The 26,368-nt window shown below is 43.1% G+C and overlaps 1 protein-coding gene across 1 annotated transcript; it reads left to right on the top strand.

Annotated features, from left to right (window-relative positions):
* The first annotated feature begins 7,813 nt into the window (after positions 1 to 7,813).
* Positions 7,814 to 16,091, top strand: VIM (vimentin). The gene is made up of 9 exons (XM_027559844.1): positions 7,814 to 8,565; positions 9,197 to 9,257; positions 12,118 to 12,213; positions 12,300 to 12,461; positions 12,956 to 13,081; positions 13,620 to 13,840; positions 14,251 to 14,294; positions 14,822 to 14,907; positions 15,728 to 16,091. Exons 1-9 carry the CDS (start codon positions 8,003 to 8,005, stop codon positions 15,767 to 15,769), a joined length of 1,401 nt encoding a protein of 466 aa, XP_027415645.1. The 5' UTR covers positions 7,814 to 8,002; the 3' UTR covers positions 15,770 to 16,091.
* The last annotated feature ends 10,277 nt before the right edge of the window (positions 16,092 to 26,368 follow it).

The raw sequence follows: 26,368 nt of genomic DNA, 5'->3' as shown, positions 1-26,368 counted from the left end.
TTTTCAAAACTATGTTAGAGGAAACTGAAGAAGCTCCCAATTTTGTACCAACGGGTGGAAAGCAGACCAACACACTCAAATTATATAATGAACAATCTAAGGGAATCAGTACTGATTTATGTGAACAGACTAGAACTATTGTAAGGAGTAAACTGCATGACCCAATTCATATCCCACCTTTTTTTTTTTTTTGGAACGTCAAAAAAAATTTTGGCCACATCCTGCAGCACATGGGATCTCAGTTTCCCCAACAAGGGATTGAATCCACACCCACTACATTAGAAGATGGAGTCTTAATCACTGGGGCACCAGTAAAGTCCCCATACCCTACCTTTTTCATGAGGTTTTGCTCTATGTAGACTACAGAAAGGAAGTACTTCCAGGTAAATGGATCTGAGTGAATTATCGTTCATCTCAGAGTAATTTTCCACCTAAAATATCTTCCATCTATAAAGCATCTATTCTCTTAGTTAATCGGAGAAGGCAATGGCACCCCACTCCAGTACTCTTGCCTGGAAAATCCCATGGACAGAGGAGCCTGGTAGGCTGCAGCCCATGAGGTCGCAAAGAGTCAGACATGACTGAGCAACTTCACTTTCACTTTTCACTTTCTTGCACTGGAGAAGGAAATGGCAACCCACTCCAGTGTTCTTGCCTGGAGAATCCCAGGGACAGGGGAGCCTGGTTGGCTGACGTCTATGCGGTCGCACAGAGCCAGACACGACTGAAGCGACTTAGTAGCAGCAGCAGCAGCTCTTAGTTAATCAGTCCAGAAAGCTCAGAGCCCTCGACTTGCTTGCCCTCTTCCTAACTTCAGTGTCTAACAATCACCCTCCTTCTTCATCACTGTACCCCCCTCAAGATCAGGCTTTTACCATTCACACAATCTATTGCAAACAGCTTTCAGACTGCTCTTCCCATTTCATCTTCCACAATATGCCAGAAAAATCCTCTTAAAACACAGCCACAAGCATGTCTTTCTCCTCATCAAAAGTTGCAATGAAATCCCACTACCCACCACATTAATTGTAAACTCCTTTCCTTGGCATTTAGTCCTCCAACGCATGGTTCTATATCAGCTTTCCATTCCCTTTCTCCCTTACAACTGCTCCATAATCAGCCACAGAGGGATTCTTACTATTACCTGCATGTCCCCAGAACCTGGACACTTGTACAGTTTTTGCTTATGAGTTTTCATCAGCATTGCATCCTCTGTGATAAGCTGTAGAAATCACACTCACTCCTCAAACGTCATCTTTTCTGAATACAGTTCTGATCTTACCCAAATAGATGTGACCATGTCTCCATATAAACCCTTCAGCATTTTATTCATACCTCCATCAGAGCACTCACTGAGCACACTCTGCTATGTATTAATAATATAGCTCTTTCATGTGGTTCCTGACTTTTTCTCAAGGCTATGAGCTCCCCAGAGGCATGAAAAGTTTCTTAACTTACTGAATATATTAAGAAACATTGCAAGCAGTGAAAAAAACAAGTACCTATGTCTGATGAATGGAATATAAGGAAAGATGTGAGGGTAGGGGGAAATGAGCTGTATTCATGGAACAGAGAGGAGCTTAGGGTCTCATTGAAATTACTGTCTGGTGGGGAGCAGTGGCAGGTAAGGATGAATGGGCATACTTAGCCTGGCTTTCAAAGGCCACTGTCAAACGATGAGCCTCAACCTCCTCTGAAGAAAAAAAAAATGTTTCTTTCATTATATTTATTACAAACTGTAATTGTTTGATTTGTTCCTTAAGTATTGTCTCTCTGTACGACACACATGCATACATGGATCCAGCTCTACGTCGAAGAGCACATGGATTATACCTGCCTTGTCCACATTCTCCACTGTCTAGTAGGATGCCTGGAACATGGTAAACATTCGACACATGTGTTCTGAGTGTGTTAATGAAAGCTGTGGATCATAATACCCTGGAAAGATGAGAGGAGGTCATGTGTAAAAAGACCAGCACTAGTATTAGCCTTCTGTTTCTCCCTTTTCTTTCTCCCTCCCTCCCACCCTTCCTTCCTTCTTCTTCTCTCCCGCTTCCTCCTTTCCTCTATGAACTACTCATGCATTAATTCATACATTCAATAAATGTGCCAGGCTTCTCTGTAGGCACTGGAGATAAGATAGTGAACAAAAGAGAGAAAAGTCTCTACTGTCATGGAGTTTACCTTCTAACAAGGGAATGAATCATTCACTTTGCAGCTTTAGGGAGTCTTAAGCATGCAGTTATTAAGAAAAAGAGGTTTTGGTTCAAAGTCAGACACATTGGTGGGATTAAGCAGAGCCTGGAAGAAGGGAAGCCAATTGCCGTATTGCAGGGATGAGATATATGATGGCTTGGACATGAGTCACAGTGATGTAAGAGAGGAGAGGGTGCAGAAAGCAGTGGACAGGACACCCATGGGATCTGAGCCATCCAAGGGTAAGGAAGTGGGATGGATGAAAGTTTCCAGTCTTGTTAGCTCGCTGTGTTGCCTTATATAGAGAGGGAAGTTCGAAGGGGAAGCTGTAGTAGTTCATGGGGTTTAGAGTGTGGGATGAGTTAAGTCTAACTTTGAAAATGATGTCTTTGAAGAGACAGAAAGAAATCTAGGTGAAAATATTTCACTCTCGAGGTAAAAATTTAGAGCCAAGTGAAAACCAAACTCCCTTCTTATGTATTATGAACCACTGTTTCATCATTTGAATAATGTAAAACATGATATTCTAAGGATCTGTCAAATTCCTTTAGGAAGCTGCTCCTTCACAACATAACCTGGTAGTTATCCTATTCCTACAGCTCCTGAAACACAGTACGCCCCTAAATAATTTTTGTGAATTAAATTAGTTAATAGCAAGCAAAATGTCATCAAGCCAATGAGAAAAGTGCACTTGGAGTCAGAAAGGGCTCAATTCAAATGCTTGCCCCTAAAACGGGTATGCTGCTGCTGCTAAGTCACGTCTGACTCTGTGCGACCCCATAGACGGCAGCCCACCAGGCTCCCCCGTCCCTGGGATTCTCCAGGCAAGAACACTGGAGTGGGTTGCCATTTCCTTCTCCAATGCATGAAAGTGAAAAGTGAAAGTGAAGTTGCTCAGTCCTGTCCAACTCTTAGGGACCCCATGGACTGCAGCCCACCAGGCTCCTCAGTCCATGGGATTTTCCAGGCAAGAGTACTGGAGTGGGGTGCCATTGCCTTCTCTGGTATAGGCAATCTTATTTACAAAGCAGAAATAGACACACAGATGTAGAGAACAAATGTATGGCTACCAAGGGGGTAAAGAAGATGGGAAGAAAGGGTAATTGGGAATGACACATATACACTATCAACCCTATACATAAAACAGATAACTAATGGGGACCTACTGTATAGCACAGGAACTCTATTCAGTATTTGGTGATGACCTAAATGGGAAGGAATTCCAAAAAAGAGGGGGTATGTGTATATGTATAGTTGATACAAAGTTCATATGGTCAAAGCTACGGTTTTTCCAGTAGTCATGTACAGATGTGAGAGTTGGACCATAGAGAAGCCTGAGCACCAAAGAATTGATGCTTTAAAAGTGTGGTGCTGGAGAAAACTTTTGAAGGTACCTTGGACGGCAAGGAGATCAAATCAATCAATCCTAAAGGAAATCAACCCTGAATATTCATTGGATGGACTGTTGCTGAAGGTGAAGCTCCAGTACTTTGGTCACCTGATGCAAGGAGCTGACTCATTGGAAAAGACCCTGATGCTTAGAGAGATTGGAGGCAAAAGGAGAAGGGGTCGCCAGAGCATGAGATGGTTAGATAGCATCGCTGACTCAATGGACATGAATTTGAGCAAACTCCGGGAGATAGTGGAGGACAGAGGAGCCTGGCTGTGCTACAGTCCATGGGGTGGCAAAGATTTGGACACAACTTAGTGACTGAACAACAACAGCTGATTCACTTTGCTGTACAGTAGAAACTATCACAACATTTAAAGTGACTATACTCCAATAAAAATTAAAAGAAAATGCTTGCCCCTTTCCTGCCTCCACTGCTAGTTATATCACCATGGGCAGATTTTTGGCTTGCTTCTTAGTTGCCTAGTCTTTAAAATGGACCATCTACTATATCCTGCAGTATGCTAGAAGAGCATTCAGTTAAATTAAACGAATTCAAGTTTCCTGTCATCCCATAGACACAAAAACTAAAGCACTAACATTACTGAGTATTATTATTATCTTTAATACCACACCCTTTAGATTTTGCCATGGTTTCACCCTGTCACATTAGACATCTTCTCATTGCTGACATTCCGTCCAGGCGCTCCAGCTAGAAGCTGGTCTCTTTTGGCACGACCTCCTGCCACCCAGCTCTCCTAAAGCCTCCACAGGCCACTAAGCTCCTGTCCACATGGCTGGCTGGTCTGTCAGCTCAAATTGCCCAATTCAACTGACATCACCACAGCTTGCAAATTCCAAAATCACTGTTGAGTACTTTAGATTTGGTCATGTTTATGCCTGGCCTACAAACTGGTCCACTGTGTCCTTATTTACAGACAACTTGCAGCACGCAGTGTTTGAAGATGCTTCAGAGTCCAGCATTCAAAAATACTCTGGAGATAGATTTTCACAGCAATCAAAAAATAAATATGAAAACCAAGAAAGTGATATCTGTGCACTGTTTACTTCCAAAAGGTACTAAGAACACAGGGGTGCAGATAGAGCAGGATTAGTTACCATGTTCAAGGATATTAGTTCAGAAAGATAGATTCCTTCCATGGATGACCATCCTCCCTTGGTTGAGGCACTATCCTGGGTGGTATATAATTTACCTCAGAATGAAATAAAATTTTTCCAAAGTCTCATGCATTCTGCATGAATTGAGTAGAAGTGTTTCAGTAACCTTCAGTTTTCTACACTCTACAGTCCACCCCAAGCTATGGCAATTTCTAATGAGAAGGACATATTGGATCCTGTATATCTGTGTGTGTGTGTGTACACGTGCTGTATGGCAAGTACTATGGATTGAGTGTTTTTGGCCCCTACAATTTATATATTGTAGTCCTAATCGCCAGTGTGTGGATATTTGGAGTTGGGGCCTTAGGAAGGTAATTAGGTTTAGATGAGGTCACAAGGGTGGGGCCCCTAAGGTGGGATTAGTGTCCTTTATAAGAAAGGAAGAGACCACAACCTGCACTCTTTCTGCCAAGGGAGGACAAAACAAGGAGGTCATCTGCAAACCAGCAAGCAGACTCTCATCACACACCAAATTGGCTGGCACCTTGATCTTGGACTTTCTGCTTCCAGAGCTGGAAGCAATAAATGTTTGTTGCTTAAGTCGCCCAGTCTACTCAAGACAGCAAGTGAACATATCACAATCCTGAGAATACAGATAGGGGACAGGTTAGAAAGGAGAAGGGATGCCCCTGAGATGATGAGGAGGGCCAGCGGCCACCCCAGAGGAAGCCACCATAGGCCTGAGGAATTTGCTGTGGTCACCAACAGGGCACCCTGCCACACCGCACCAGGGCCTTGCCCTCATTTTCCGTAGTGAGTCAGACAGCAAGCGTCCTCTGACAGCACCAGCGCATTGCCCTGGGATCAGCATTTTAGGAGGGAGTAAGATTCACCCTCCCTTCCCCCAGAGGGAGATGGCTTTTTTCTCATCCTAAGGTTCCATGCAAACTCACAATGGTGACATTTGTTGAGCAGTGGCTTGAATAAAGGGCTCTCAGAGAGTAAGAGGGTAACACAGAGCCTGAGCGGGTCTGTCAGGGCACCATGCCCCAGGAATGCTCAGGAAGGACCCGCAGCCTTCCAGAGAAGGAGAGAGTTAAGGATGTCCTCAACAGGGGAGCGGTACCACCAGGGCTTCTGCTGCTCAATCTTGTCAGCTCGATTTGACAGAACTGAAATGTGGTAAACAAAATATTGCCTAAAAGAGGCTTGTACAGAAATAAACCCTTCATTTGGTTCCAAACTATTTTTCTTAAATGCCAGGTAACCTTCAGTACTCCCCTTTCAAAACAAATAAACAAACAAAAATCAGAGAAAAGGATTTACCTCTTCCTACCCTACCCCCCCATTCACTACAGAATCAAGATGCTTTTAACAGTGGTTTGGGGGTTAATCCTTTCAATACTCCTTCAGTCTTGTAAATATAAACAAACAAAAAACCTCTGAATTTTAAATTGCTGTAGGTATCACTAAAAGACTGTCTTGGATTTTCTTTGTCTCTCTTTGCGGGTAACCATTATGTTCTTCGTGCTACGAACATTGCAACAAAAACCTAGTTGAGGGATTTATCTAGAAAGATTTTGGTGTTAGGAGTCTGAGCACTCCCTTGGCACCCTACACCAAATCATTTTGCCCGGTACTCAATTTTGTTTCTCTTACTTTAAGTCCAACTGCAGGAATTCTTCTGGAAAATCGACCAACGGACCAGTGACTTTTCCCCGACAAGACACCAGAATCCTGCAGGGTGCATCATCACTAAACAAAAAATGAACACATAAATCCAGTTCCTGCAAACATTCTATCATCTGAGGCTAACTAACTGCCTTTCTAACTAATCATCTAATCAACTAACTGCCTTTCATTCATCAAATTAAACATTTAAAGAATCACCTAATTCATTCTTATAATTAATGCAGGTTTATACCTTGAATGACTTCCGCAACAGCAGAAAAACCAGAGATCAATTTGATTGTGCAGCTGCGGACGCAGAGCTTCCTCCTTCACCCCAAACTTCCAGATCCTGTTAAAAGCCGGGTGTGGTTTTATGGGGGGAGGGGGAGAGCCGAGAGGAGACCAGAGAGAAGAGTGAGGGGGAACTTGGCAAGAAGAACTTCCCCGGAGTGCATTTGTGATGCCCAAGACCCGCGTTCGGCGCTTACAGTATGTGTGCAGAAGTTTCTTTCTACAGAGAAGCCTGTACATCGGAGCAAAATCTGGCTTTGGCGAGTTCTTAAGAATTCAGGGGCGCGCTAGTCTTCACGCAGGCGAACTGCTCACGAGAAAGCTGAGGCCCAGCTCGAAGTTGTGTAAAACTTCGAACAAACAGTGCGCGCGGGCCCGGGGAGGCTGGAGTCAATCTCGTCTAACGGTTTCCCTGTACCGCTACGAGCCCTCGGCGGGACAGCCGGGTGCAGTGACTCAGCGACCCCACCCTTCTCCCCCGGGCCTTCCTCAGCCGCCGCCTCGAAGCGCGCACCGTCCAAAGGGGACCCAGCCCGTTAGGTCCCTGAACAGTAATTCCCAAGACAAGAGGACTAAGAGAGACGGGGTCCGCATCGGATCCCCTTTCGAAGCAGGCTGTGCACACACTCCTGTGCGGGGCCCGAGCCCTGAGTCCAGAGCTGTGCGCGCCCCCACCTCGCGCTCCAGTCTCAGGCCCTCTTTGTTTCTTTCTCCACGCCTCCAGTTCTGCGGGATCCTGCACTCCCCCTCCTCCTGCTCCTTGGCCCGCGGGGCTCGGCACTCACTCTCTCTCAGTTAAGTGCAACCGAGTTGCGGCGCGCCCCTCCCACCCGCGCGCCTCCTCCTACATCTCTTTGGCGTGGAGCCCGGGACCCCTCTGGTCCAGTCCTGGCGGGTTCCCCCTCCACCACTGCGCGACCCCTCCTTTATCAGCACCCAGAGGTGAGCAGAGCTCGGGCCACCATCAGGAAAGCCCCTGAAAGTCCCAGCCCAGCTAAGAAGTAACGGGACTGTGCTCAGTCCCCGTTGGGGAAGATGGGGGAGGAGGACGGCTCCGGGGCGCCCCCGCCCCAACCCCCCGCCCACCCTTCCCCATTGGCTGGCGCACTCCGTCGCCGAGATGGCAGTGGGAGGGAACCCTCTTACCTAACGCGGTTATAAAAACTGCGCCCCGCGCGGGGTCCTGTCCTCTGCCACTCTCGCTCCGGTGTCCCCGCGCCAGAGACGCAGCAGCGCTCCCTCTGCCCACACCCACCGCGCCCTCGCGCTCGCCTCTCCTTCCGGAGCCAGTCCGTGCTACCGCAGTCGCCCAGTCCACCACCACCCTCTGCAGCCATGTCCACCAGGTCCGTGTCCTCGTCCTCCTACCGCAGGATGTTCGGCGGCCCCGGCACCGCAAGTCGGCCGAGCTCCACCCGGAGCTACGTGACCACATCCACCCGCACCTACAGCCTGGGCAGCGCGCTGCGCCCCACCACCAGCCGCACCCTCTACACCTCGTCCCCGGGTGGCGTGTACGCCACGCGCTCCTCGGCCGTGCGCCTGCGGAGCGGCGTGCCCGGCGTGCGGCTGCTGCAGGACTCGGTGGACTTCTCGTTGGCCGACGCCATCAACACCGAGTTCAAGAACACCCGCACCAACGAGAAGGTGGAGCTGCAGGAGCTCAATGACCGCTTCGCCAACTACATCGACAAGGTGCGCTTCCTGGAGCAGCAGAACAAGATCCTGCTGGCTGAGCTCGAGCAGCTCAAGGGCCAGGGCAAGTCGCGCCTGGGGGACCTCTACGAGGAGGAGATGCGAGAGCTGCGCCGGCAGGTGGACCAGCTCACCAACGACAAAGCCCGCGTCGAGGTGGAGCGCGACAACCTGGCCGAAGACATCATGAGGCTCCGGGAGAAGTAAGGAGGCGCCCACGCGGGGCTGAGGGAGGGATGAAGTGGAAACCGGAGCTGCCACGCCCTTGGGGATGTGGCCCGGGCGGCGGCTGCCGGGGGGACAGCGAGGGAGCAGGGTTGTGGCTTAAGCGGTACGGGCCCCGCCCTGAACCAGGATCTTTCAAGTTAGCATTTTCCCTCTACCCCTACTTATTGCCCAAGACCGCACGTTTCAAGTTGCAGACTTTTTAAAACTACCACTGTGTACTCTGCTGCTGCTGCTAAAGCCCTAGAAAAGGATGAACGCGGTTTCCCCAAACTTTGAGAAAAGTTTCCTGGCCCCCTCTGGCGGGCTGCCAGCCAACGGGCCTTGGAGGGAGCGAGACAAAGGGATTGTAGAGTCTCCTCCGCGGTGGGGTGGTGGCGGGCGTCTCGCAGGTCGGGGTGGCGGCAGTGATTGCTTTTCCACGCAGAGGCCAAGGTCCCGCTAAAACTTGCCTAGGACAGACAGCAGGTCTAAGCCGCGGTCGCTGGTTGAGCGCGGAGGTGGCGCAGCAACTCTTGGGTCTCTGCGCTACGACTGGGTGTTTGGGTGTGGTCGCCCCGCCCCTGGCGGTTTCCCGGTTCCCCTGTGGTTAATCTGAAACTGTTTCAGGTTGCAGGAGGAGATGCTTCAGAGAGAGGAAGCCGAGAGCACTCTGCAGTCTTTCAGACAGGTTGGTAGATTCCGTTCCTACTCGAAGCCACCGGACGCCACCCGCCCAGCCAACCCACGGGCAATTCTAAAAGTTCCTTAACCCAAGTCTGCATCATACAAAACTTCACGTCTGCGCGCCAAGCCCCCTAGTGGCAGAGAGACCGCAGTTCTGGATAAAAGCCCTTGAATGATTAAACCGTTCCGTAGGACATGGTCTTTAAACCTTTTTAAATTTGTTTCAAGATTCTTTTCCCAAGAAATGATTTTTTTTTTCTGTTTCGTGTTTGCAACACGTTGATATTTTGATTTTGAAGAGTTACAGTTTGATTTAGGTTGCGGTTTTGCCAAAGTTGACTACCTTTTATAAGGCCACAAAAAGCACAATTCTGCCCTGTAGTTTTAGATGTGAAATGGATGGGAGGATCGGAAACTTAGTGTAACTGAACTTCAGCCAGAAATTTTCTTTTCTTGCCGGCAAGTTCTATTGTGGCCCCAAGGTTAGACAGAGTATTGCTATGCACAACTAATTTGTGATCTAATAAGGATGAAAAGGAGCCATCTGTCCCCTTGGCTGAAAGGTATTAATGGTTTCTATGGGCTTCACTATGGAATGTAGATACAGACATTCTGGCAAGTGTGGTGGCTCTGGTCAGAAAGAATAGGAGTCTTTGTATTCCTGGAGACGCTTTGCAACAGGCTACATTCTTATTGAATATGTAATGATGCAAGCACTGTTCTAATTGGACACAAGTATTTGCTAACATCCCGTTATCTAATATCTGGCCCAGACTCGAAGTATGTGATGTGAAAAGTTCTTAAAGCTGAAGTCCTACCTCACATTTGGAAAGGCCTTCCTTTTTTGAATCCTTGTATTCTTTAGCATTTTCTCCATAAAGAATAAACCTAAAAATGAAGGATAGGATTTTAAGAAAAATGGTTTTCCTGCTCCAAAGATAGATGGCGTTTAAGGATTTTTAACTTAAAGTTGGATCCCAACTTTAGAAGACTAGTTGCCAGCAGTTTTTTCCTCCTGAATACTCACTGGGACTGGCTCTAAAAGCTCCCTCAGGCAGATAGTCTAGAATACATTTTGAAGCAGAAATGCATTTATCAAATTAAACACAGAAATGTGTGGTTTATTTCAGTCATTGAGCATTTCTGATCATCATGTCTGTAATGTTTTCTTCCCCGGTAGTAGCTTCATATAAAATAATATTAGTATAAATTGTTCCTCCTATTTAGGGATTAAATAAAACCACTCATATTCTTTTCAAAGAAGTATAATAACACATAGAACTTTTGAAAATTGAGAATAGTAAATTATCTTTTGCAGTGATTAACAACAAGCAAAAATGATTTTTTCCCAAGACTGATGATTTTATTATCACCCCTTTCTCATTTACTTTTCCATGAAGGTGATAGAAACAGGTCTACATTTTAAGACTAACCTGAACTCCAAATATAACTGCTTACAAGATATGTGAAGTGAAAATCGCTCAGTCGTGTCTGACAGTCCATGGAATTCTCCAGGCCAGAATACTGGAGTGGGTAGCTTTCCCATCTCCAGGGGATCTTCCCAACCCAGGGATCGAACTCAGGTCTCCCGCACTGCAGGCAGACTCTTTACCAGCTGAGACGCTAGGGAAGTTGGCTTACAAGATAAGAGATATAAAAATCCTCAAGACATTCCCTGAGGGGAAATAAAATCTTTCCACACATTTTAAGACTAACCTGAACTCCAAATATAACTGCTTACAAGATATGTGAAGTGAAAATCGCTCAGTCGTGTCTGACAGTCCATGGAATTCTCCAGGCCAGAATACTGGAGTGGGTAGCTTTCCCATCTCCAGGGGATCTTCCCAACCCAGGGATCGAACTCAGGTCTCCCGCACTGCAGGCAGACTCTTTACCAGCTGAGACGCTAGGGAAGTTGGCTTACAAGATAAGAGATATAAAAATCCTCAAGACATTCCCTGAGGGGAAATAAAATCTTTCCACCAGTTTACACATGGTGAAAACATAGGAGGAGACCAGAGCAATAAAAATTTTACATATAGTATGTGCATGTTGATTAGTCATTCTTAAACAGGCTAAAGAACTGAAATGACATAGTACTAAGTGAAAAAGATGTGGACACACCCTTGTGGGATGAGATAGGTGACTTTCAGGAGAAAAATCTACCAGAGAAAGCAAAGCAAATACAGTTCAGGGTTACACTTCTTTTTCTTTATTTGGCTGAACTACATATTTGCCAGTGTACATCTTGAATTGTAGTAAAGATCTAGGCTTGTAACTTGAATGTCAGGTAAATTGCTCGGGATCCTGAGAAAAAATTTCAGAAGATTTGAGGAGACAAAAAGAGAGCTTAGGTATTATGTGCTGAAACTTCAGGAGCACAAATTTCTGTTCTGTGTTCTCATGTACACATGGAGGTGTGAAATCTGATCAGCTCCTGTTATTCTATCAATATTATTCCATGTTACCCCTGCCTCAAGAAAATTTAAAATTCTGTGACACTGATTTTCTAGATTTAAAAAAGTAATGAAAACTTCACTGATAACTATGAACTCAGTAATGATTGATTGCAGCCTGCTATGCTGGCATACAGTTATTTATTTTTAAATATTTATTGGTCACCTTGAGTACAACTCAATGGATCACAATTCAAGTTGGTTAATGAAGAGAAGAAAACAGTATATTGGAGCCCTGGGTGATTTACAAGCTTATTTAAAGGTTATAAAATTTGTCAATGCCCTTTTCATAGTAAAGAGGCTAAGTTTGTCTGGTTCATTTAAAATGAACAAATAGGATAAGCCACAGACTTCATAGCATCTTCCTCCATGTCCTGTTTTTTTTTTTTTTTTTTTCCTTTTCAAAAGGATGTTGACAATGCCTCTTTGGCACGTCTTGACCTGGAGCGTAAAGTGGAATCCTTGCAAGAAGAGATTGCCTTTTTGAAGAAACTGCATGATGAGGTAAGAAGAGTCACTGTCTGTGAACAATTGTGGGTGAAGCTGCTCCCGTACTTGGCACAGCTGACCTTGTATCTTTCTTTCCTCAGGAAATCCAGGAGCTTCAGGCCCAGATTCAAGAACAGCATGTCCAAATCGATATGGATGTTTCCAAGCCTGACCTCACGGCTGCCCTGCGTGATGTCCGTCAGCAGTATGAGAGCGTGGCCGCCAAGAACCTTCAGGAGGCTGAGGAATGGTACAAGTCCAAGGTACAAACAAGATAGTGTGGCCAGAACAAATGGAAACCATTCTGTTTGCTGTACCTGTCTGTGGTTCCTAAGTACCTTTTAGCTCCCTAGTTTAGCTGGCTTTTCTTCTTGTTCAAGTTTTATGTCTTGCTGTGCTTTGCACATTCCCCCATCGTTTCCCACTGCCATCTGTCACCCTACTTCCAGGTAACCCCAAACTATGCTCTTGACCTCCACCCTCTGCAAATGAGGGCAGCAGAGTGAATTTATGCTTGAAGATCTCAACATCCGCCTTCCACCTCATTTTCTCTGGTTATCAAAACAAATTTAAACATATCCTGGAAGATGTTGAGTTTGGAACTTTGAGTGTAAAATTTGATTGGCATCATACCTTATTTACTTATTTCTTTGTTCACCATCTTTAAGCTTTCTCATTTATCCAGGCCACGTAGAATCTTGGAGGATTTGTGGATGAGGCCCGTGGCTGACCCGGGTTTCTGCTTCCTCCCTGACAGTTTGCTGACCTCTCTGAAGCTGCTAACCGCAACAATGATGCCCTGCGCCAGGCCAAGCAGGAGTCAAATGAGTACCGCCGGCAGGTGCAGACTCTTACCTGCGAGGTGGATGCGCTCAAAGGGACTGTGAGTATCGTACTTCCTGAACAGAAGCCAGATCACCAGCTTGTAGCCATTCAGGTGGCCAATCTGAGGGTGCTCTTGGAAGAAAACTTTGTTCAAAGGGAGAAAAATTGGCATTTTAATCCCAAGAAAATAATTAGTTCAGATTCATTCAAAAAGAACTTGGAGATCCCAAGGTTTTAATTTACCTATATTATTGTTTCCACTAGGAAGGAACCTGGTACATTATTTTCCACCAAAAGTTGGAGTTTTTCCCATTTGCTACGAGGGGAAATGATTGCAGATAGTTTGGAATGGTTGGGATTGTTGTTGTTCAGTCACTCAGTTGTTTTCAACTCATGGTGACTCCGTTTGGCCTTTCCCAAGCAAGAACACTGGATTGGGTTGCCATGTCCTTTGCCACAGGATCTTCCCAACCCAGGGATCGAACCTGAGTCTCCTGCATTGGCAAGCGGATTCTTTACCGCTGAGGTTGGGGGAATAGCTGTTTTTGTTTGTTTCTGGGAAATAACACCAGCCACCTTTCTCATCTTTCCTGCAGAACGAGTCTCTGGAACGCCAGATGCGTGAAATGGAAGAGAACTTCTCTGTGGAAGCTGCTAACTACCAAGACACTATTGGCCGCCTGCAGGATGAGATTCAGAACATGAAGGAAGAGATGGCTCGTCACCTGCGCGAATACCAAGACCTGCTGAATGTCAAGATGGCGCTCGACATCGAGATCGCCACCTACAGGAAGCTGCTGGAAGGAGAGGAGAGCAGGTAGGGAACAGGGCTCCTGTGAGTGAATTCCAGCTGCCCTGGGCTGGTACACGCACCATTCATTTCATATTCAGAACTTCAAGGTAGCTCCTGACCACTTTTTACAGATGAGAAATCTTCAATTCAGAGAGACTGAGTTCCTTGTTCTAGTTAATCACCTGAACTGGGGTCTGAACCTGCAGTTGATTCTGTGAAAACCAGTAGTCATGCTACAGTACTTCCAGTCCCTTGTAGGAAACGCTTGGAGTAAAATATTTAAATGTACTAATGGGACCAATCATGGGTTAATTCTTCTAAAGCAAATCCGTCACCAATGAATTATAAGCATAAATTTTCTTAATTGATGAAAATAACTGTATAAATTTGTTTCTCATTGTTTATGAAAAATGTGACTGTTTTTCTTTTTATAGGATTTCTCTGCCTCTTCCAAACTTTTCTTCCCTGAACCTGAGGGGTAAGCATTTGATTATCCATTATGAAAATTTTTATTCATTTATTTATTTAGTTGACTAATCTCTGTGGAATGTAGGACCTTAGTTCCCCGACCAGGGATTGAACTTGGGCCTCCTGCAGTGGAAGCATGGAGTCCTAACCATTGGGAATTCCCTATGAAACATTTTAGCAGCTTGTAGCCATTCTGCTTATAAAACACTCATTTTTAAAATTGAAAAATACCATAAAGGGAAAATTCTCTAGGAGAGCCATAATTTTCAAACAAATACGGTTTTATATTCTGTACTTCCAGTTAAATTGAAACTCCATTTTTCTTCCTCCTGATGGAATAAATGTTAAAACAGTCCATCCCATCCTGATATCTCAGTAACATTAGCCCCTGGGCTTGAAAACTGGTGATAATCTTTTAGAATTATTTTGGGAATAGTGCCTTAAACAATCATGAACAAAAAACCTAATTTTTGGACAAAATTGTTTCTTTTTAAAAATTTCATTTTTACTCATTTTGGACCTATTTTCTTTATTCAGAAACCAATCTGGATTCACTCCCTCTGGTTGACACTCACTCAAAAAGGACACTTCTGATTAAGACGGTGGAAACCAGAGATGGACAGGTTGGTATCTTTAAATCAAAAAGAAATAATCTTAGGCCAGCATTGATAAGCCTTTAAATCCATAAATCTGTGTCAGATACAGCTAGCTAATTTGGGAGGTTTCAGTTTCAATCATGTCTCCTAAAAGGAGCATAGTACTTCTTCCAGCCAGTACCCACATCCAACTAATTATTTGGCTCCTAGCTGCGAAGGTGAGATAATAGTCTGCCTTTGTCCAAAATTAGTGATTTACTTTGGTGCTTAATTTGAAATAGGAGTACTGTTTCCTTACGTTATTTCCTAAACTAGATTCATGAGACTAGGTCATGATTTCATATCGACTATGTCAATATTAGGAATGTTTTGATCCTGCACATAGGGCCTTCCCTGGACACTCCTAGGCCTTGTCACGGTGTGATACAAAGACATGGCGTATGGCTAAGTAGTTTCTCATTACCTCTCTGTGCCAGGAAAGACAAGGTCAAATGTATTATAATCTTCAAGTGATCTTCCCTTGCACATCAAATGTACTTATTATACAGTTTAGTATTCTTTAATTGTAAGTTTTGCTGCTGACAATTATTACGGCATTCTTCACACACATAGTATTTTTAAGTCATAGCATCCTATTGGATACATATTTTGCCTATAGGTGAAGAGCATCTTACATATGTCTCTCTCCCCACTCTGTGAGCCTTTTCATAAAGAACCAATGTAATCTTCCAATTTTCACCATAAATGATATCCATATCCTAGGATTTTTCTTTGACAGGCTTAATGGGATCATTTCTTCATTAGTATGTAGTATTGTATTTGAGTTGAGTTCTATTTTTCTTAACAGGTTATCAACGAAACTTCCCAGCATCACGATGATCTGGAATAAAAACTGCACATACTTCGTGCAGCAAAATACTACCAGCAAGAAGGAAAAAAAAAAATCCATATCTTAAAGAAACAGCTTTCAAGTGCCTTTCTGCAGTTTTTTCAGGAGCGCAAGATAGATTTGGAATAGGAATAAGCCCTAGTTCTTGAACCAACACCCGTAAAAGATTTAGAAAAAAGTTTACAACATAATCTAGTTTACCGAAGACGCCTTGTGCTAGAATACTTTTTAAAAAGTATTTTTGAATACCATTAAAACTGCTTTTTTCCATCAAGTATCTGACCAACTTGTTTCTGCTTCAATAAATCTTTGGAAAACTCTGGTGGTATCTTACTTATTTGATAATATCTAAATAATTCACTAAATTTCATGAGAATATTTATGTTTTGGTTAAGTATTTTTTGGTCAAGTATTGGACCAAGTATTTATTGGTCAAACTGCCACAAAATCAAGGTTAGGTTAACTTGAGAAATTCAACTTTATGCTTGAAACTGAGTTTTAAATTTGGTCATTTTAGGTAGATCTTGCTTCTTTGCAATTCAGTTGCTTTTTAAACTTACAAATAGATGTTATAAAATAACTCGCAATGACACTAGGTCTTTTCATAAAGTGAGTTCAGCCAGGTCCATATCCATGTGTGAGTCCAGTTCTAACAAACAGACATCCCAAAACGAAAACCTGACTAAAATGAAAACTGCGTTCTGGTATGTGCAGCGTGAGTGGCACAAACTCTACTATGGGGGTTAAAGTGTAGACAACAGCCAGGATGTAAGGGCTGCATCCATTAGCAACATAGAAATGGAACAAATTCATTTAGTTTCAACACCAGAAACTACCCAGGCTTTCTGTGTATATATCTATATGTGATGCCTAAATGTATATATCTGCATGCATGCGTGAGCTCAGTCACGTCCGACTCTTTGTGACCCCCATGGGCTATAGCCCTCCAGGCTCCTTTGTCCATGGGATTTCCCAGGGAAGAATACTGGAGTGGACGGCCATTTCCTACTCCAGAGGATCTTCCTGACCCAGGGATGGAACTATGTCTCCTTGCATTGGCTAGAAGATTCTTTCCCACTGAGTTACCTGGGAAGCCCAAATGTATTAATATAACACATATCTACTTACAGATATGTTTAAAGACTTGTGCTTGAGGAACTGATGTTAGACACACAATAAAGGAAAATTCTTACCTGTTCCTTGGGTGATAAAATTAACAAGTGGTAGAATGATGCTGATCTCTAATCAGCTTTCAAAATCTGGGACAATGAGCATGAAGTGCTTTGGTCGTGAAAAGCTTCCTATAGGTCACACAATGTGAGCAGAGTTTAGGAAGAGGGATAAAGTTAGATAAATAAAAGAGGGCGGGTTTGGCCTGGAGGCAATATGAGTTCTAATGGCCCATTGTGTGTTCTGGAGGAAAATTTCCTCTCAATAAGTTCCTAGACTTCTTTAAGTCCCAATTTCCTGTATTACTGTGATTATCTCTTCTCCAGGAATGCTGTAATAGGCATTCCTTATAATTTATTTTTTTTTGGCCACTCAGCTTGAGGGATCTTAATTCCTCAACCAGGAATGGAACTCACGCCCCCTGCAGAAGTGCAGAGTCGTAACTACTGGTCTATCAGGGAAGTACCTCCTTGTAATTTTTAAGTGCTTACATCTATCTCTCTATAGAGTTGATGGAGGAGAAAGTAAGATGGTTTATACTTTGTTTACTCAAATGCCAGGCACTGTGCTAAGTAACATTAGCTGTGATTTTCATCATTTTTTTTATGGTGGGTACTGCGTGAGTAAACAAAGAATTGGCCTGGGAAGTGACCCCTAGTCAAGTTGCTTTACATCCTAGTCTGCGTGGGATGGTCTTGGTTTATGCTTACTGATTAATAATGCCCCCTTTTCAGGCTCACAAGTGTACTAATTTGAACAATAGATTCCACCTATTGGTCATCCTACCCTTAGCATAATATCACAGGAAAAGGTATTACTGCTGTGATTCCTGGAGTGGTCCTGCACCCCATACCTCACCCTACCCCCATATTTGAACAACTGACGTGTGTATCACCAGAGGAAATATCCAGGTGCTTGGACCCTGAAGAAACTTTATTTGATTTTTTGTTCTGTAGCTATTTTCATCACATCCCTCTCAGCCTCCTAGCCATATTTTTCCTGTCTCATCATTTGTACCCTACCTTTGGCTTATGAGGATCATGCAGGGAAGACACCAGGCCCACACTGGTTTCCTTCAAGCATATAACTTTCATATTAACAAATAAATAAAGCTTAGTTTCCCTTGTGTCCCCCCCCCCCCCACCCCACCCCTGGGGAAAAGGAACCAAGATGACAAGTTCTGCCAAGTATCTTGAGACTAGTGGGCTCCCCATCCTCAAAATTCCCTTACAGCTCTTTCTAAAAATCACCTCCCTGAAACTGAAAAAGATGAGCTCATCTCCCTTATCCCCAACTGTCAGAAACCAGCCTTTCGTGGAAAAGAAAAACCAAAAAACCCCAGGGCCCACCTTATAGGAATTCAAATCTATGTAAGTCTTTTTACTTTTTATCATTAGTCCTACTGTTAGCATTGTCCTTACCTTCCACTTTGAAAAACTAATAAAAAGAAAGTATGTTCTCACCACGTACAATGAAACAAAGATGAATGCTTGGTTCTTTAATGCATAACATTAGATTAAAGGAGGTTAAAAAAAATAGTAGGGGATAGGGAGAAGAGAATGATGCATAAAGTGTGAAGTCTCCAGAAAGTGACCAAGGGGATGGTGCAGTCTGTAGAAATAATGTGAAAATTAAGTCTTTCTGAGGTTTCTCACCATCGTGACAGATGGAAGAGGTGGCTGGAGACTGAGACAAACGGTGTGACTCAGTTACAGCAAGTCTGATGTGAGCCCCACCTCCCCATGACCAGCCTCTGACAAAGGAGCTAGGAGACAATCTCATTCCAAAGGCTGTGGGACTGAGGGGGAGGTGGGTGTGAGGTGAGGGGGAGGGGCAGGGGGACAGTAGCTTCCCCTGGTTTCCTTCTGAAGAAAACAAGGTTGAAGCAGACACTTTGCCCCAAAGAAGGCTCTCACTCCAACCTGCCAGGCTTCAGCTGAAAAAAGGGTCTCCATATATCTGCTGGGGCGGGGCATAACAAAGTACCACAGAATGGGCGGCTTCAACTACAGAAATGAATTTTCACACAGTTCTGCAGGCTGGACATCCAAAGTCAAGCTACCAGCAGTGTTGGTTTCTTCTGAGAACTCTCCCCTTAGATTATCTCTTCTTATAAGGAAACCAATCATAATGGATTAGGAACCACCTGTAGGACCTCATTTTATCAGAATCACCTCTTTAAAGACACTATTTCCAAATACAGGCACATTCTGAGTTAATGGGGGATTAAGACACCAACCTAAGAATAGCAGAAGGGGTTGGGGGTGGGGTACCTGGGGACAAAGACACAAATTCAGCCTTTAACAGGGTCACTGTTAAACATTGGGAGACCATTCTCCTTGTCTGTATTTGAAATAGGTCTGTGATGGAGGTCTGCAAAAGGCCCTAAGTTTGCAAAGTCACTGATGGTGAATATACTGCTTAAAGATTTGTGGCCACATGTGACTGATCAATGTCTCTGTTTTTTTTTATTTAAACACCCCCTAATGGTAGAGAACAATTCAAGATAAATGCTCTGGAGACTTGCTCCACACAGTTATCCTATAAGGCGAGTATTTCTTTTAGGGCACAGTAGAAGGTGAGCAGACAACCATGGAAGGCTCTGGGGGAGTCAACAGAATCTAATAGGCTGCTCTCAGATGAAGATTCTCTTCAGTCCAAGAAGACTAGTCTAAAGCTACAGACTCATAGGAAGTTCAAGTTCCCTGTATGTGTCAGGCGCTCACTGGGTGTTGGCTGGACAATCACAAAGTCAGCTCCCTTATTGAGTTAATAGTCTACCCATTAACTGGAGAAGAACAGAGCTATGTACTGAATGGTCATGTCCCTTCCTCAAATTCATATGCTGAAATCCTAACGCCCAGTGTGATGGCTTTAGGAGGTGGGGCCTTTGGAAGGTGATTAATTAATTGTGGGAAGTAATTCATGAATGGAGCCCTCTTGAATTAGATTAGTACCCTTATAAAAAGACACAGAGAGCTTGCTTTCCCTTTATTCTGTGTTCCACCCTGTGAGGATACAAAAAGAAGCCCTATAGAGCAGGGGTCCCCAAGCTCTGGTCTGTGGACAAGTGCCAGGCCTGTTAGGAACCAGGCTGTATGTCAGGAAGTGAGCAGCAAGTGAGCAAGCAAAGCTTCACCTGTGTTTACAGCCACTCCCCATTACGGCCTCCTCTCAGACCAGTGGTGGCATTAGAGTCTCATAAGAGGGATCTAGGTTGCATGCTCCTTATTATGAGTATCATCCCAAATCCATCCCTGCCCCTCCCCTCGACCCCAGCTCCATGAAAAAATTGTCTTCCTTGAAACTGGTCCCTGGTGCCAAAAAGTTGAGGACTGCTGATCTAGAGGAAGCGGGTTCTCATCAAACACCAGATCTGCCAGTGCCTTGATCTTGGACTTCCAGCCTTCAGAACTGTGAGGAGTAAACTTCTGTTGTTTAAGTCCCCAGTCCATGGTATTATGTTATAGCAGTCTGAACTGACTAAAGCAAACAGGGGATGTTGTTATGAGGTGTTGGATGCATTTTACTTCACAGATGTTGTAAAGCGGCTACACAGGTCACTTAACATCCACTCAGCTCTCCTTAGGCTGACCTAACCAGGAGAAGGGCCTTGTTCTGTCCTTGGCATTCAGACTGTGGCTTCTAGTCTTTGATGTTGCTCTTAACTTGACATGGGCCCCTGTCTCTCCAGAATATGAAACTTCTCTCTATTTGCCTTTATTGCATTAATTGAAAATTATATCATTTATTTGGCTGTATCGGATCTTAGCTGTGCCATGCAGGAGCTTCACTGCATCATGTGGGATCTTTCATTGCAGCACACGGACTCTCTGGTTGTGGCAGGTGAGCTCAGTAGTTGCTCTGCAGCATGTGGGATATTAGTCACCCAGGCAGGCATCAAACATGCATCCCCTATGCTGCAAAGCAGATTATTGACAACTGGACCACCAGGGAAGCCCTAATTGTAATTACACTATTTCGTAATGTTGGTTTAAAGGTCTTTGTCTGCTAATGTCAATATGTGAATCACGTATTATTTTGTTTATAGGGTCTGTTTTCTCTTTGGGTTTTTGTTTTGGGTTTTTGATTATTTTAACATGCCTCATTATTTTTTACTGGATACTGAAGATTTTAAATGATGCTTGTTTAGGCTCTGGACAATATTTTCATTCTCTAAAAACGAAGAGAAGTCTTCTTTTCATAGGCAAATAGAGTACTTGCATGTCATCTTGATCCTGGTAAGACTTGGTTTTAACTTTTGTTAGTCCTCGACTATTTTAACCCCATCATCTTAGTGCTGGTCCTCATCTCTCAGGTGTGATCCTTAGCCTCAGGATGGGGCATTTCTGGATCTCAGCTACAGCCTGCATGTGTTTCCCAAAGCCCTTCCACTTTGGCAGAAACATAGTTTCTCCAGAACTATGCAGGTGTTGAAATTTATGCCCAGCTTTTAGTTTCCCTGCTGCTATTTTCTGCTGGGTTTCTTGAAATTTCACCCTGAACATATATAGCTTTGGAGGTGGCCAACAATTTGAATGTTTCTCTGTCAACCTAGCCCAGAAAGAATACCATTTTATGTTTGCGGTATCTCCCTCATTTTGACATTGCCTTCATGGGAAAAACCAAGTGAATGTGGGTTTCACCTTGGAATCTTTGTTTCTCCCAAGGGATATAGCCATTAAACTCCATTCTTGACTGTATTGGTTGACCTCAAAACATTTACACAGTTGCTTGCATGGATGAGTGTGTATATATGTTTACTCCAGCTATTACAGTCATTTTCATGGAGAAGATGGGTACTCAGCTATCAGTTGCTACTAGGAATGATACAATTATAAAACTCAGCAGCTCAGAACAATAATTCATTTTGCTGTGGGTTGACCAGGCTCAGCTGGGGAGCCTGCAACTACTGTCAGGTGGTATCGAAGGCTGGGGTCATCTGAAGCCCTAATTGGACTTGACATAGAATATGACTTCTTCATTCTTAAGTCTCTTCCTTCAGTGTTCCATGGCCTCTTTCATTTTCCATATATCGTCTCATAATCCATAATTTAGGCTTCTAACAGCATGGTCTGAGGATAGAAATACTTTTTACCGTGTGACTCACTGCTAAGAGCCAGGACACACAAATGTCCAGGTTTGATAAGAAATACGTCTGTAAATAACACAGCATAATTTCCACTGCATTCCATCAGTCAAATCAGTCACAGAGACCACCCAAATTCAAGGGTGGAGAAATAGACTCCACCTCTCAAGGTGAGACTGGCAAGGTCATATTAGAGAACAGCATGTGGAATGAGAGAATGTTGTAGCCATCTTTGGAAAATACAGATTGCCATAGAGTTTGAAATCAAAAGTCCCAATCAAAACTGATTTAAGATGTTAAAGAAAATCTGAATAATCTTTCTTAAAAGAAAACATTAAGAACAGATTCCCAGCAGTTGAATTCCACCAAACGTGTAATGGATACATTCCAAATCATCACAAACACTTCAAATCATAAAAATAAGAGAAACGTTTCTAACTATTTATATGAATACAGCACAATCTTAATCCCCAAACTAGACAAAGACCCAGTAGAGACTACTGGTCAACATTATTCATGGATAGAGATGTAAATATCCTCACAAAACATCAGCAAACCCAATTTGTGTCAGCTGACGTTCTCTGAACAACCAAAGATGGAATTAGGTGTGCAAGAGCTTTATTCTGACGGATAAATAGGGAGACATAGAAAGAGATATGTGAGCTTTTAGGTTGCAACATAGGCATGACAATAGTGAAAGGAAAGAGAAGGATGGAATAGTAGGAGCAGTCTCGGATGCAGTGCAGATTTAAGAAAGTTTTAGGAGAGCCTAGGGAAGGTCCACAAGTCAGTCGGGGCTGCTTAGAGGTGTCCCTGTCCCACAAGAATGGATCAGTGCTAGTATCTTTACCGTGTTCAGTCATTGGTTTGGGAGCAGTCCAGGGGAAGTGTGTCCTTGACTCAAATGTGGTGGTGAATCCAGAAGGATGATAGTGGGGCTATCAGTCAATTATGTTCCTTGAACCAGGAAATGGAAGTGATGTGTTTTCCTTGTTGTTATTCAGTCGCTAAGTCATGTCTGACTCTTTGCCACCCCATGGGACTGCAGCACATGAGGCTCCTCTGTCCTCTACTATCTCCTGAAGTTTGCTCAAATTATTCTCCATTGAGTCAGTGATGCTATTTTATACAAATCGGGCAATATATTCTAAAAACATATTTATGTATTCTAAACCTATAAAAATAATAAATGTTGAATACAGCTCAGATTATTTTAATATTAAAAATTGATTAACAGAGTTTAATATTTTAACATACTAAAGGAGAAAATCATAAGATCCACTTAATAGATTTAAAAAAAATCCATAAAGGTCAACCTCTAATTATTATAAAAACTTTTACAAAAATAAGATTGTACAGGCTGTTTCTTATCTCAATATGAGATAGCTATTAGAAACCAAGAGTAAGCATAAAAAACAATGGTGAAATAATATAATTATTCTTCTTTTTAAGATCAAGAAAAACAAAGATACCTCCATCCCTGCTCCTATCCAATACTGTACTATAGGGAAAAAGAGAGACATAGTAATAGAAAAAGAGATGAAACTGTCATTAATTGCAAACAATATTATTGCTTATTTAGAAAACTCCAAACTATTTACAGACAAATTATGTGCAAAGAAAAGCAATGGGCTGAGAAGAAATAAGATTCTCTCTGAGATAAGATAAACACTGCATTAGAAAGATATGTCTTACCAGATGGGGTAAAGTAAAATATAATGGTGTAGTACCAGTGTGAAGACGGACATCAAGAGACTATAATGGAGTATCCCAAATAAACCCATGGATCTCATCCTCTCCTTCCCTCCATGAGATCCACGGGATTATTTGGGATGCTCTATTATATTCTCTTGATGTCTGTCTCCACTAGGATTGACATATATACACTGTGTGTGTGCGTGCGCATGCTCAGTCATGTCCGATTCTTTGCAACCCCATGGACTGTAGCCCACCAGGCTCCTCTGTCCATGGGATTCTCCAGACAATAATACTGACACGGTTGCCCTGCTCTTCTCCAGGAGATCTTCCTGACTCAGGGATTGAACCCATGTCTCTTATGCCTCCTGCATTGGCAGGCAGTTCTTTACCACTAGCACCATCAGCTGATTCACATTGTTGTACAGCAGAAACCAATGTAATATTGTAAAGTAATTAGACTCCAATTAAAAAAAACATGGATCTTAGTTTGGGCTGCTATAACAAAATATCATAAACTGAGGGTCTTAACAAACATTTATGCCACAGTTCTGGAGGCTGAGAAGTTCGAGATCAAGAACTGGTTCTGGTGAGAGCACAATTCCTGGTTTGCAGATGACCATCTTCTTCCTGAATCCTCATATGGCACAGAGAGAGGGAAAGAGAGGAAGGGAGGGAGGGAGGGAGGAGAGAAGGAAATTGGGAGCTATTTCTCTGTTCTCTTCATACAAGGGCACTAGTCCCATTGTTAGAATTCCATTCTTATGACCTCATTTAACCCTAATTAATTCCAAAGGCCCCTCCAAATATTTCACATTGGGGTTTAGGGGTTTCAGATTTTGAGGAGACATGAACATTCAGTTCATAACAAGTGCATGGATATTCGCTTTATGACAGAGTGAGCATTATTCTAACATACATTAATTGGAAAATCATCTTGAAAAGGACCCTTAAAGGGGAGATGCACCATTGTATACACAAAGCTTTTTCCTAAGCCTTTCTGTAATGAGACCCAATCTTGTCTTTCAGTCACTGTCTTCTTGAACTTGAAGCAATGTATACTTACTTGAGGAAAAGAGAGGATAACTGGATGGTTTTAATGTCCCTTTATGATTTATCAAAGATTTGACACTTCACAAATTCCATACCTAATAGTTCACTATCTATAAACAAATTTTTTAAAATTTAATTTTTACATTGGGATACAGTTGATTTACAATGCTGTGTGTTTCAGATATACAGCAAAGTGATTCAGTTATACATATAACCCAGTGGTTGAACCCAGGTCTCCCACATTGTAGGTAGATTCTTTACCAGCTGAGCCACCAGGGAAGCCTGTTATACATATACATGTATCCATTCTTTTCCAGATTGTTTTCCCATTTAGGTTATTACAGAGTATTGAGTAGAGTTCCCTGAAGTAGGTCCCTGTCGATTATTTATGTTATATATAGTAATGTGTATATATTACTCCCAATCTCCTTATTTATCCACCCTTTCATAACGATAAGCTTGCTTTTGAAATCTGTGAGTCTGTTTTGTAAGCAAGTTCATTTGTATTATTTTAGATTCGACATACATGTGATACCATATGATATCTTTCTCTGTCTGACATTCTTCACTTAGTATGATAATCTCCAGGTCCATCCATGTTGGCTGCAAATGGCATTGCTTCATTCATTTTATGGCTGAGTAATATTCCACTTTGTATATGTATGGCATCTATTTTATTCATTCCTCTGCCAATGGACATTTAGGTTGCTTCTATGACATGGCTATTGTAAATAATGCTGCTGTGAACACTGGGGTGCATGAATCTTTTGAATGAAATGAATTTTATATTATATAGTCTAAAGTAAAATCTAGAAAGCCTGTACTATGCTTGAGAATCTCAAAAGGCTTTCTCTTCCCATTTATTGCCTGTTTTTCCCCAGCACAACAAATTCCATCTTTCAACTCCAATTAAATATGGATAATATTTAATTATCCTGCATTATATATGGACAATATTAAATATCCTGATAATATTTAATTATCCATATTCCAATTAAATATGGATAATTTTAAATTATTGTTTTGCAGTCCATGGGGTCACAAAGAATCGGATACGACTTTGACCGTGTGGATCGCAATAAACTGTGGAAAATTCTGAAAGAGATGGGAATACCAGACCACCTTACCTGCCTCCTGAGAAATCTGTATGCAGGTAAGAAGCAACAGTTAGAACCAGACATGGAACAACAGACTGGTTCCAAATTGGGAAAGGAATACGTCAAGGCTATATGTTGTCACCCTGCTTATTTAACTTATATGCAGAGTTCAGTTTAGTTCAGTCGCTCAGTCGTGTCCGATTCTTTGCAACCCCATGAATCAAAGCACGCCAGGCCTCCCTGTCCATCATCAACTCCCAGAGTTCACTCAGACTCATGTCCATCGAGTCAGTGATGCCATCCAGCCATCTCATCCTCTGTCGTCCCCTTCTCCTCCTGCCCGCAATCCCTCCCAGCATCAGAGTCTTTTCCAATGAGTCAACTCTTCGCATGAGGTGGTCAAAGTACTGGAGTTTCAGCTTTAGCATCATTCATTCCAAAGAAATCCCAGGGCTGATCTCCTTCAGAATGGACTGGTTGGATCTCCTTGCAGTC

This window comes from Bos indicus x Bos taurus, chromosome 13 (assembly GCF_003369695.1).
Source record: "Bos indicus x Bos taurus breed Angus x Brahman F1 hybrid chromosome 13, Bos_hybrid_MaternalHap_v2.0, whole genome shotgun sequence".
Taxonomy (NCBI): Eukaryota; Metazoa; Chordata; class Mammalia; order Artiodactyla; family Bovidae; genus Bos; species Bos indicus x Bos taurus.
Note: the sequence above shows the minus strand (reverse complement) of the source record. Positions and strands in the feature narration are given on the sequence as shown.

Coding starts and splice junctions, on each gene's coding strand:
- VIM (XM_027559844.1), top strand. CDS start 8,003: ATGTCCACCAGGTCCGTGTCCTCGTCCTCCTACCGCAGGATGTTCGGC. Junction 8,566..9,196: donor ATCATGAGGCTCCGGGAGAA/GTAAGGAGGCGC, acceptor AAACTGTTTCAG/GTTGCAGGAGGAGATGCTTC. Junction 13,082..13,619: donor TGGATGCGCTCAAAGGGACT/GTGAGTATCGTA, acceptor TCTTTCCTGCAG/AACGAGTCTCTGGAACGCCA.